The sequence below is a fragment of the Sminthopsis crassicaudata genome, chromosome 3, assembly GCF_048593235.1.
Source record: "Sminthopsis crassicaudata isolate SCR6 chromosome 3, ASM4859323v1, whole genome shotgun sequence".
Taxonomy (NCBI): domain Eukaryota; kingdom Metazoa; phylum Chordata; class Mammalia; order Dasyuromorphia; family Dasyuridae; genus Sminthopsis; species Sminthopsis crassicaudata.
The window spans coordinates 524,952,656-524,966,354 of NC_133619.1; the positions used below are offsets into that span (position 1 = coordinate 524,952,656).

Consider the following 13,699-nt stretch of genomic DNA (forward strand, 5'->3'; position numbering starts at 1 on the left):
CTCCATGAGTAAAAAACTGGTCTTACTCTCAAATAGTCAAGTACAAAATATTTATTAAATACATTCTGTGTGCCAAGCACTCACAGTATTCTGTAAGTATTTTTTCTTGATTTATGTTTTTAAATTAGATTAATTGAATTGAATCCCCTCTTTCTAGGTACCTACAGTGGTCATTGATAGTTACTACTATGGGAAGTTGGTGATTGCACCTCTCAACATTGTTTTGTACAATGTTTTTACAACCCATGGACCTGACCTTTATGGTAAGTACTAGGGAATTTGGAGAAGTTTTGAGAGTTAGCTTCATATGACTCAGCTCTAAGACTTAGTTCCTTTCTCTTGACTAAGGAAAAGATGGCATCTTGCTTTTGTTCTTTTTTCTGATCTTATTGGAGGTGGGAAATGCTGGATATTTGCAGGTTTCTTAATGGAGTCGTCACAGTGGAAGGTACATAGCAGAAGCTCAGTAAACACTTGTGGACTTGACAAGTCTTTGGGTCTTCTTGGAGATTCTTTTTGTTCTGCTTTCTCTTTTCTTAGCTTTAGAATTTTGAAGGTTTTGCTATGCATGCAAAGTCTATAAATAAATTTTTCATTAATTAAAACAGATGTTCTTAAGAATTTTTGTGTGTCATAGATCCTTTAGCAGTCCAGTGAAGGCTGTGAACCTGTCTCAGAAAATATTTTTAGATGAATCTAATAAAAAACTAAGGAAACCAATTATATTGGAATATAATTCATGTATTTGAAATTAAGAACCCCTGATCCAACGGGAGTAGCTGTATAGTGGGTTGGCCACATTGATAGTAGGGCTGGGCAATGCTTCCTTGCCTAATAAGAAGAATGGGCTACTCAAGACAGTATTAGCTCGATCTAGGTAAGGCAGGTTTTGGCTTAGAGGAAGGAGAGCCCTCACTTGCACATATTTGTTCAGGTTTTGAGATGAGGCATTTTGTGGGTCTCGGGGAAGAGAAGCTAGCCTTGGCATTCATAATCTGATCCTGCCACTGGTGCAGGTTGATGGCCATAGTGGATTGATGGTGGTGGTCACCAGGACTGAGCTTGAAGGGTCTCAGTTTGAGGAACACTGGTCTCTGGTGTTTGTGCTTAATGAACCTCCAGCATTCTAGGCCAGGACAGAGTTGGTGCACACTTTTTGCTTTCCCTTGCTGTTTTATCATCTCCTCTCTAGTCATCACTCAGCAACCTCTCTTCTTTTGCCTTCATCAGTATCACCTGGTCCTTGTTGCTATAATCTGCTGGTATTCAGGCCACTCTGCTTCCTTTTGTGAAGGAATCTTAGTTTTCCTCTTCATCCTTGCTTCTGTCCTGATTGATATTTGAGGACTTTAACTGTCTCCAGCCACTGGATTTGCCTTGTCTGAGAGTGAAGATTCCCTCACTTTTCTGAGAAGTCATTTATTTCACCTCATTCCAAGTACCTTTCCTTCTCTCCCAGCTTTCCACTTACACTGATGTCTGATGCTTTAGTTCAAGACCAGATTCCTACGTGAATTATTTTCTCAATGATTAAATATGTTAATTTATTATTAATGTAACATAATAACAATCAACATATTAAATGCTAAATTAACATATGATTAAATATGTTAATATATTTTCCCCCTGTTATATTCTCCTCATCTTCATGATAATGAACTTGACTGCCTTTGTTAAAATTCTGTTGTCTGTGTCCCACTAACTGTTTCCTTATTCCCTTCTCTTTAACCAATATTCTGCCCCTTCCCTCTCACTATGAAACTGCCCTTTACATTCTGCCCCTTGGAATACCTGCTTTAGTGGTAGCAAACTAGCTTTTATCTTAAACCTTTTCTTTTTTGACCCTTCTATCTTTTTGCATTGATTGGACTTGGCTCTGTCTTGATAACAGAGCTTACTTAACCACCCTTTCTAGAACTGGTTGTATTTTTACTTATTGCCCCCAGCTCACAATTATGGTGAGTGAATTGGAATACTTATTTTCCATGACCACTTCCAGGCTCTCCCTCTATTTCCACCACTCAGTAACTTCTACTCCTTTGAGATTCATCCAATCCATATTTATTATATTATAAAGATTCCTTTGACTATTAATCTACAGATCTTTGGGACATTCTCCTTTCTTCTTTCCAGTCTGTCTTCTTCAACTTCTACCTTTTTTTCTCTGCAGTTTATATACTAATACTTCTTCAAACAGAGGAAGAGATTAAGTTACTTGCCCAGGGGCATACAATTTGTTAGTGTCAAAGGTGGGAATTGAACCTAGGGCTTCCTGATTCTAAGCCCAGTGCTTTTTCCACCTAGGGAGTCCTTCTTGCTAAAACAAATCTCTCCGTCTGATTGTATCCTAGATTCCCTTTGCCATCATCCCTCCTTTTTCACTTATCTTCGGTTGCTCTCTATTGGCAGTTTTTCTACTGTCTGAAAACATGTCCATATTTTTCACAGCTTCAAAAATCCTCAATCCATCCCTCCTAGCATTGGTCCATAACTCTTCTCTCCTTCTGGCTAAACTCACTGAGGAAGCTCTTTATATCTGGTCTGTCTGCTTCTTAACCTCTCTATCATCTGGACACTGAACTTATTCCACTGAAAATGTTCTCTGCAAAGTTATCAGTTATCTTAAATCTAATGACTTTTTCTCAGTCTTTGTGCTTTTTGATCTGTCTGCAGCCTTTGACAGAGTCTTTCTTCTCTCTAGGTTTTTTGTTTGTTGTTTTTAACATCACTTTGTTTCAGGTCTTCTCCTTTCCATATGACTGTTCCTTTTAAATTTCTTTCACTGGAAATTCATTGAAGTCATGCCTGCTAACCACGGGTATCCTCCAAGACTCCTTTATTGTTTCCTCTTCTTTCTATATACTACTTCACATGGTGATCTTTTCATCTTTTATTGGTCCAATTATTGTCTCCGTCTGGCTGACTTTCAGAACTATTTGTCCAGCCCTAACCTCTCTCCTAACTTGTCCAGTCCTCCATGCTCTCAACATTGACGTCATCCTCAATTCCTTAACTTCTCTCACCCCACATATCCAATCTATTACCAAGGTCTTTCATCAATTTTACTTTTTGAACATCTCTTTCATATACACTTCTTTTTTTTTTTTTTTAATACCTTTTTATTTGCAAGATATATGCATGGGTAATTTTTCAGCATTGACCCTTGCAAAACCTGTTCTTCCTTACCTCCACCCCCTACCCCAGATGGCAGGTAGACCAATACATTACATACACTTCTTTAAGCTATTCCCTCAAACTGCTACCACCCTGGTACAGGCCATCATCACCTCATTCCTGGGCTATCGCAGAAGGTTGCTGATGGTCTCCCTGTCTCAAGTATCTGCCTCGTATAGTTCATCCTTCATTTATACTGTGATTATAAGGTCCCCAAGGACTTTATTATTATCCCCATACTTAATTGAGTGCCTGGCACTTTATAAATATTTATTGAATATTGATTGTCAAATTGATTTTCCTAAAGTATAAATATTACTGTATCATCTTCCCCCTTTTCCCTCTTCCCACCCATTCATCTTTGGTGGTTTCTGTTGCTTCTAGAATCAGACATTAAATCCTTTGTTTGATTTTTAAGGCCCTTCATAACCTGACCATTTCCTATCTTTCCAGTCATATATTTTGCTTCCTTCTACATACTCTGCTCTTTAATAACATTGGTCTCTTTGTTGTTCATTACACAGAATACTCCATCTCTCTGCTCTGTGAAAAGTGGAATATATTCTTTGCCTTTGTTAGCTTTTCTTACTGGTGACAATAGTTATTGTTTTGTAAATGTAATTTAGTCTGAGATCAAACTTTTTCTAAGAATGAATGTAAATTGTGTTAATAATGATGTTAAACAGGTCCAAAAATAATATGAAAAATATTTACCTGAAGAAAACTTAACTGGTTTTGATAATGTGTCACCTATGTAGTTCTTTACACATAATTTTATTGATATAGATGCTTAGGTTGTTGTTTGTTTTTTTAATTGCTGTGTATATTTAAAAGGAAATTGGCTAGATTGGTCATTCAAATAAAATTGACTTATGTTAGATTAGCATAAAATAACTAATATTGAATATGATCATACATAAGTATATACAGGTAAATTTTGGTCAAAATATTGCACCTAATATATTTATCTTAGCTTAGGTACTATGGTGTGAATCAGAACAGTTGAAGATGATATTCTTTTACAAAGAAACTTTAAAATAGGAATTATTAGACTTTTCAAAAACAATGAGGATTCTGAAGCAACAAAAGTAAAATTTAATGCATGTATAATTTAAATGCTATCAAATCACTCTCTTAGTTTGTATATACGTGCAATGTTTGAACACTTTGTTTTTGAACCTAAAATGTGCTTGTTACCTTTCTAAAAGACTGGTTATGTGGGTGACCATGACCTCTAGATTTGCAGCCAGAGGTTTTCAGTTTGAACCCTTTCTACTCTGGGCAAGTATTTTCAACTTTCTAGAGTTCAGTTTCAAGATTTTTTAAACTGTGAGAATTAGTCATTCCAGAACATGTATGATGTATACTCCTCTCTTGACAGATGGGCTATAGACTCCCAAGTACTCATTAAAATATATATATTTTAAGACATGACCCATATGGAAATGGGTTTTGTTTGATTATATGGATTTGTTCCATAGGCTTTATTACAAAGGCTTTCTGTCAGGGAGATGGAAAGGAGAGAAGATGGATTTTGCTTATTTGAAAAAAATTAAAATAAATTGAAGAGGTTAGACTAGGTAATAAAGTTCTAAAGTTAGGTTCCAGTTGATTGCCACATTTTGTCTTTCTTATCTCCATAGCATCTCTTGCATCTGTTCCCTTCTTTCTATTTATATAGCTCCCAGTTCAGAACCTCACCACCTCTTTTCTGGTACTATATAACAATAGACCTTTACATGCATTTCCTACATCCAGTCTCTCCTCATCCTAAACAATTCACCCTCAAACTATCTCATAATCTTTTAAAGGCTTTTCTCTCTTGCTCAAAACTTTTGATATCCTCCCAGTGTCTTAAGGATCAAATACAGTGTCTTCCTTAGCCTTTCACAAACTGTCCCTAGACTGTCTTTCTAGCCTTATTGCATGATACCACCCTTCACATATTTGATGTTCCAGTCTAATCAGCCTTCTTGCTGTTTCTTATGATTAGCATCTCCCTTTTCTGTTTCTGAACATTTGGTATTCTATGACTAGAATGTACTCTCACTCCATCTTTGTTTTTCATATTCCTTTTCCTTCTTAGCTCACTTCAGGTACCAGCATTCTCTATGAACCCTTATCTTGATTTCCAGAGCTGCTAGTGTTCCCTCCTGTTTCAAATGTTATGTTTGGTTGTGTACATATTGCATTCTTCCAAAAAGAATGTAGACATTTTGAGGGAAGGGATAGTAATGCTTTTGTCATTGTATGTCCCCTGACCAGAATTGTGCCTTTCCCACAATAGACATTTTATAGATATTTGCATGAATGTTTGCTGAATTCAAATGAAGAGAACTGGACCTAAGTGGAGACACTTAGAAATAGCCTTTCCTTGACTCTGAGCTATGAGGGAAAGCCATGATTCTAAGTTTTTGCCACTGGGTGTCTCCCTTCCATCAGGTATACTTGCTGTATTTTTATTTCTTAACATCTTATTTTGATTTGATTAATTTACTTGTAAGGTTTTATTTGGTTCTATAAAAAATGTATAGGAGGAAAACTATTTTCTTAAGCCCAGAATACACATTAGAGAATAATTTATATTGAGCCTTTTGGTAATGAAGTATCCATTTTGTGTTGGTGAGTAAATTGCATTAATTTGAACTTAATTTTGAAAATTTATATCTCCACCTTGGCAAATGATATTCTATTATTTGCAATAATTCAAATAATTCCCATAAAAATTAAACCAAAAGTACTTATTTGTCTAGTATTTCTGACTGAACAATTTAGTTATTAAATCTAGAAGTGGGGAAAGAGTAAAGAAAAATTCAAAATGAGGCCTAAATTATGTTTTAGACTTGTGTGTTTTTTCTCCTCTGATTTTACATTGTTAGGCATCTGTGGAATATCTAAGAAAAAAGCAAAGGCATTAAGAGTTCTTTTCTTTAGCATTAGCCTAGTCATTCAGTTGAATCAGCACTTGCTGGGTGGGGAGGAGAAAGGAACACATCATGGTGGAGAGTTAGGAGTGAGGTGTTTTTCTGATATCATGAATGCAGGAAAGATTGTCTTTGGAAAGTGAAAACAAAATTCACTCAATATTTGTTAAACATTTACTGAATATAAGATCACTGGGTTCAAGAAAAGATATAAAGATAAAGCGCAACATATAATCCCTTTCCTCAACAAATTTATAATCCTATGAGGTATTTCACTGTATTTAATAAGTGTCATGAAATATTTATTAGCTACTTTTAAGCACAGGAGATAGGAACTTACATTCCAAAAGGAAAAGACAACTCAAATGGAGTTACTGGAATAGCTGGTGGAACAACAGAAGACTGACACACCTCATTTAGAAATTCCCTCAGTGTTGAATTTTCCTCAGTTCTTTGAATTGAAGGAAACTGTTGGCATTTTTGTAGTGGTGATGTTGGAGAGAATGGAGTAAAGTAGAATGTGATTCGTCCAGGAAAGTCATCTACCAGTCCAGGAGGGTGGCAGACCTAAGGCTGAGATCTGGACATAAAAAGTAATTTGATATAAGAAATTGATATAAGAAAACTTAGAAGAGATCAAAGTTTAACCTCTCTTTACTCATACTATCTCTTTCTTAGGGTTGTTGTCAGCAAAATGTTTTGTAAATTATAAAGTACTACATAAATGTGAGCTAGTATTAGCCATTTGGCAAAAACGTCATTCTAATATGGTAGATCAACTTCGGCAAGGATACAGTATCTTTGTAATTAAAAAGTACTTAACAAAGTAGAATTTGATTTATGTTCTGCTTGAATCTTTTCTCCTTTACCAGGTTGCAAGCTTTTTAAGGCAGGAATACTTTTATATATCCTTGTATCTATTATGGCACTTCAATAAATATTTGCTAAATGTATGAGTTGATTAATGAATCAATAAAGGGTCTTTACAACACTTGCTATAAAAGAAATATAAGGAGTTGAAAAGCTTAAACAGAGGGAATGAATCGGAGATACAGCAAGACACAAAACCAGGCAGTTTGGGTGAGAATAGCCAAAGATTGAAAGAAATAAAATGGTCCAGTATTGAGTGTGGGGAGGTGTCAGGAGTGATTGTAAATAGCAGAGACATGGTCATTATGGCAGGCCCAGAAAATGAGTTGGGTAAAAATAGGGAAAATATTTTGGAAAAGGGAGAAGCTGCTGGACAAGTAAGAAAAGAAATGTAGACATGATATTTCTAGGATCTGGGAAAAGATTTGACCAAAGGAACAGAGCAAGTGATTCATTGCAATACTTCAGTTGGACCTTTTGTGAGAGCAGGATTCTAGATGGAAAACATAGAGTTAGCTGATGTGGCTGTCAAAATGCCTGACTTGGAGTGGGCACCTGACTTAGAGTTCTTACTGACTACATGACTCTAGGGAAGTCACTTAGGATCTCTGCTGCAGTTTCCTCTTCCAAAAAATAGAGATGATAATAACATTCAAGGTTACGAGGATAAATGAGATAACTACTTTGCAAACCTTAGCTATTATTAAAGAAACAAAAGCTTTTGTTAGAAAACAAAAACAGTCCCTGAAGTCTGGGAGCACAGGAACAAAATAGCACATACATAGATAAGTGAACACAAAATAGGTACAAAGTAAATAGAAAGCAATTTTGGAAGGAAGATCACTAATGATGGGGTTTTCAAAAAGGTTCATAAAAGCATTTCAGAAATGGTGGACAGCCTGAGCAAAGACTTGGTGGCCATTTTAAACAGTCATATGAGGGAAAATATTTTCATCATTTTTTAATTTGTATTTTCAATTTCTCCTCTTTTCATTTCTCCCTCACCCTTTGAGAACACATGAAATATAATATCCATTGTACATACAGAGTTATGTAAAACATTTCTGCATTAGCCATGTTCAGGAAAAAAAATAGCAAAAAAAAATTCAGGAAAAAAAATAGCAAAAAAAAATTCAATCTGCAGTATGAATCTATTAGTTCTCTCTCTGGAAGCAGATAGAATTTTACATCATGAGTACTTTGGAATTGTGATGGATAATTGAATTTATCAGTCTTATTAACTGATTAACCAGCCTTCATGTTGATTATGTTTACAGTATTGCTGTTACTGTGTAGATTATTCTCATGGTTCTCCTTATTTCACTTTGCATCAATTCATTTAAGTTTACCTAGGTAGTTTTTTTCTTTTATTTTGAGCATTCTTTTCTTTTCAAGACTTGAGTTTCAGCTTGTCTCCTCTTCTCTCACTCCTTCTCTATCTACTGAGAACAGCATATCACATATACATGCGGAAATCATGGAAAATGCATATCACAAAAAAAGCAAAAAAAAATCTGTATTGGATAGTATTCATTGGATTGGATAGATTCATTATGAATCCTTTGAAATTGTCTTGGATTACTATATTGATCAGAAGAGCCAAGTCTTTCATAATTGATCATAATTATAACATTGCTAGTACTGTGCACAATGATCCTTCTATTCTTTTCATGTCATTTTTTATCTGTTCTTATAGGTCTTGTCATGTTTTTTCTGAAATCAACCCCTTGTCATTTTTTCATTTTTTTTCTCCTCCTCCTTTTTCCCTTCCTCTTCCTCCCTCTCCTCCTCTTCCTCCTCATCCCCTTGCTCCTCTTCCTCCTCTCTTTCCTCTCCTTCCTCCCCTCTTCCTCCACCTGGTCATACAGCTAGGAAGTGTTAAGTGTCTGAGGCCAGATTTAAAGTCAGGTCCTTTTGACTCCAGGATCAGTGCTCTATCCACTATGTCATCTGACTGACATCTTTTTAAAAATCTTTTAAAAAATAATAGCTTCTTAGTTTCAAAATACATGCAAAGATATAGTATTCAGTATTCACCCTTTCAAAACTTTGTGTTTCAAAATTTTCTCCCTTCCTTTTCCTCACCTCCGTCCCCCAGATAGCAAATCTAAGTTAAACATGTGCAATTCTTCTAAGTATATTTCCATGTTTATAAGGTTGCACAAGAAAAATCAATTCAAAAAGGAAAAAAATGAGAAAGAAAAAAAAGCAAGTGAACATAAAAAAGGTGAAAATACTATGTTGTGATCTCATACCATTCTTATCTCTTTCTTTAACTCTTCTAGGAATTTGTGCTGACCGACCGTTAGCATTTTTTTTGAAGCCATATTTGAATCTCTTGATAATCTTGACCATTTATTCCTCCAGATGAATTTTGTTATTTTTCTTAGTTATATACAGTAATTCTTTGTTAGTTTGATTGGTATAGTACTGGATAAGTAAATTAATTTAGGTGGTGTTGTTATTTTTATTATATTGTCTTGGCCAGGGATTAATTTTTCCAGTTACTTAGATCTATCTTCATTTGGGTGGAGTGTTTTGTAATAATATTCATTTAGTTCCTGTGTGTGTCTTGAAAAGTAGACTTCCAAATATTTTATACCATCTGCACTTAATATATATGGAATTTCTCTTTCTATTTATTTCTGCTGCATTTTGTTGATAATATATAGAAATGCTAATGATTTGCAGGTTTATTTTATGTTCTGCCACTTTGCTAGAGTTGTTAATTGTTTCAATGAATTTTTAGTTGATTCTCTAGGATTCTGCAAAAAGAATAGTTTTGTTTCCTTGTTATTTGTATTTATTTCTCCAATTTCTTTTTTTTTTTTTTCTTCTTTATTGATATAGCTAGCACTTCTAGTTCAAGATTGAATAAGAATGGTGATTATGGACATATTTGCTTCAATTCTGATCATACTGGAAAGGTTTTTGGATTATTCCCATTACAAATAATGCTTACTCTTGATTTTAGGTAGATATTACTTTAAAAAACTCTATTTGTTTCTGTTTTCTAATGTTTTTTAATAGGAATAGATATTGTTTTTTGACAAAAGTTTCTTCTATACCTATTGATATAATCATGATTTTTATTTTATTTTTTATTTTATTTTTTCCTGAGGCTGGGGTTCAGTGACTTGTCCAGCGTCACACAGCTAGGAAGTGTTAAGTGTCTGAGATCACATTTGAACTCGGGGTCCTCCTGAATTCAGGGCTGGTGCTCTATCCACTGCGCCACCTAGCTGCCCCTAATCATGATTTTTAAAAATTGTTTTTGTAATTGATAGGTCACATGCTTATAGCTTTCCTAATAATTTAATCAGCCCTGCATTTTTTATCTGAATCCAGTCTGGTAATAATAGATGATTTATATAAGATATTGTTATAATCTCCTTGCTAGTGTTTTATTTAAATTTTTCATGAATATTCATTAAGGAAATTGGTTTTTAATTTTCTTTTTTTCTGTTTTTCTTAACTCTAGTTTAGATATCAAAACCTTATTTGTGTCATGGAAGAAGTTTGTTAGACTTCTGTCTTTATATCTTCAGTTTATATAATATTGGAATTAATTATTTTTAAATGTTTGGTAGAATTTACTTGAAAATCCATCTGTTTCTTGGTTTTTTTATTTCCCTAGGGAGCTCATTTATAGCTTGTTCAATTTCTTTTCCTAAGATAGAGGTATCTAAATGTTCTCTTTCCTGTTCTGTTAATCTGGACAACTTACATTTCTCTAAATGTTCATCCATTCATTTAAATTGTTGGGTTTTGGGTGAGTACAGTTGAGCAAAATAGTTCCTAATAACTGCTTTAATTTCATCTTCATTGGTTTTTGCATTTACTCTTTTCATTTTGAAATTAATAATTTGATTTTCTTTCTTTTTTATATCAAGCTAGACAATAGTTTGACTATTTTTTAAAAATTGTTCCTAATTTTATTTAATAATTTTTTAAACTTTCAGTTTCATAGGTTTTTTTAATTAAAGTTTTTATTTTCAAAACATGTGCATAAATAATTTTCAACATTCACCTTCATAAGACCTTGTCTTCCAAATTTTTTTCCCTTCCTTTTCTCCCACCAAACAAACAACCATAAAAAAATGAAAATACTATGTTGTGATTCACACTCAGTCCTCACAGTCCTCCCTCTGGATGCAAATAGCTCTCTTTATCACAAGACCATTGGAATCAGCCTGAATCACCTTGCTGTTGAAAAGAGCTATGTCTGTCAGAATCATTGTATAATCTTGTTGCTGTATACAATGTTCTCCTAGTTCTACTCTCAATTTCATAATTTCTCCATTGATTTTTAGGAGTTCCATATAGTTGTTAATTCAGCATTTTAAATTTGTTCTTTTTTCTAGTTTTTTTTTTTTTTTTTTTAGTTGCCTGCTCAATTTATTGATCTCTTTCTTTTACTGATGTATTATTTATAGATATGAAAATTTCCACAAATACTGCTTTGGCTGTATCTCACAGATTTTGGTGTGTTGTCTTATTGTTTGTTATCTGAAATGAAATTATTTCTTATTGTTTGTTATCTGAAATGAAATTACTTATAATTATTCTTTGACCCATTCATTATTTAGGATTATATTAGTTTTTATATAACTTTTAATCTATGATTTAAAGACCATTCATTGAATGTAATTTTTTATTGTGTTATAGTCTCCAAAGAGTGCATTTAATATTTCTGCTTTTCTGCATTTGTTTGTGAGGTTTTTATGTTCTAGTATAGTCAGTTTTTGTGAAGATACTATATATACTTGAGAAAAAAGATATATTCTTTTCTTTTTCCATTCAGTTTTATCCAGAGGTCCATCATACCTAACTTTTAAAAAATTTTATTCATCTCCTTCCTTCTTGTTTATTTTATGATTAGAATTATCCAGCTCTGCAATAGAGTAAATTGAGGTCTCCCATTAGTATAGTTTTATTATTTCCTCCTCTAATTCATGTAATGTTTCCTTCAAGAACCTACGTGATATTAATTCATTGTCCATGGTATCTTTTAGCAAAATACAGTTTCCCTGATTATCTCTTTTTATTAGGTCTATTTTTGTTTTTGCTTTGTCTCAGATTATGGTCAATATTTCTACCTTTTTTATTTTAGCTAAAACAAAGTAGATTTTGGGGGCAGCTAGGTGGTGCAGTGAATAGAGCATCAGCCCTGAATTCAGGAGGACCTGGTCTCAGACACTTAACACTTCCTAACTGTGTGACCCTGGGCAAGTCACTTAACCCCAGCCTCAGGGTGGGGGGGGGGAAGTAGATTTTACTGTAGCCCCATATTTTAATTCTGTATGTGTCTTTTTGTTTGAATGTCTATTGTAAACAACATATTGTTTGGATTCTAGTTTCTAATACATTCTGCCATCCTTTTCCATTTCACTAATGAGTTCATCTCATTCACATTCACCATTATGATTGCTAACTTGGTATTTCCCTCTATCCTATTCCCTTCTATTTACCCTTTTTTTACACTTTTCCCTCCTCAGAAGTCTATTTCACTTCTGACCAATCTTTCCCTTACTATGCTTTTCCTCTTATTACCCTCTCTGCCTTCCCACTTTCCTACTTTCCTGTTGGATAAAATGAATTTCTGTGCCTATATGTGTGTGTATATGTGTTTGTGTGTGTGTTTTTCCTCTTTGAACTCATTCAGGTGAGAATGAGGTTCAAACATAGTTTCTCTTAAATTCCCCCTCTACCATTAAAAACTCTTCCTTACATGTTTTTTTTTTTTATGTAGTATAATTTTCCCATTATTCCTCCCTCTTTCCTCTTCCTCCAATACATCCCACTTTCTCATTCTTTTATTTTTTTTTGAGATCATCCTACCATAATAGTTTACACTATGCTTTCTATGTAGATTCCTTCTTACTGCCCTAGTGATGATAACATTTTTAGAGGGTATATGTATCATCTTTCCATATAGAAATATAAAGTTGAACTTCAGTAAATCCCTTATGATTTCTCACTTATGTTTATCTGTTTATGCTCCTCTTGAGTCTTGTGTTTGAATGTCACATTTTCTGTTTATTTCATGAGGGCTACTTGAAAGTCCTCTATTTCATTAATTTTTTTCCTTTGAAGAATTATATTCAGTTTTCCTGGGTAGGTTATTCTTGGTTGTAATTCTGGTTTACTTGAACATCATATTCTAAGCCTCTGTTCCTGTAATTCTGCTAATTCTTGTGTGAGCCTGACTGGTTTCACAGTATTTGAATTATTTCTTTCAGGTTGCTTACAGTATTTTCTTCTTAACTTGGAAGCTCTGGAATTTGACTGTCATATTCTTGAGAGTTTTCATTTTGGGATTTCTTTCAGGAGGTTATTGGTGAATTCTTTCAATTTCCATATTTCTCTCTGGATCCTTATAAGCTATAAAGGCAGTTTTCCTTTGCAATCTATTGAAATATGATAACTAAGGTTTTTTTTTTTTTTGTGGTGTGTGTGTGTGTGTGTGTGTGTGTGTGTGTGTGTGTGTGTGTGTGTTTTAAATCATGGCTTTCATATAGTCCAAAAATTCTTAAATTATGTCATCTTATCTATTTTCTAGGTCATTTTTTCCCCTTATGAGATACTTCACATTTTCTTCTATTATTTTTTTCATTCTTTTGATTTTGTTCTTGAAATCTCATGGAGTCATTAGCTTTCACTTCCCAATTCTAATTTTTAAGGAATGATTTTCTTCAATGAAATTTTGTACTTCCTTTACCTTTTAGCCA

General features: G+C 33.8%; 1 protein-coding gene across 2 annotated transcripts in view; it reads left to right on the plus strand.

Annotated features, from left to right (window-relative positions):
* Positions 1-13,699, plus strand: part of ALG9 (ALG9 alpha-1,2-mannosyltransferase) — a 128,096-nt gene that overhangs the window by 24,775 nt on the left and 89,622 nt on the right. For both annotated transcript variants that reach the window (XM_074304281.1, XM_074304282.1), the window contains exon 8: positions 158-263. In XM_074304281.1, the coding sequence (XP_074160382.1) occupies positions 158-263 (106 nt within the window). The remainder of the gene's footprint in view (positions 1-157; positions 264-13,699) is intronic.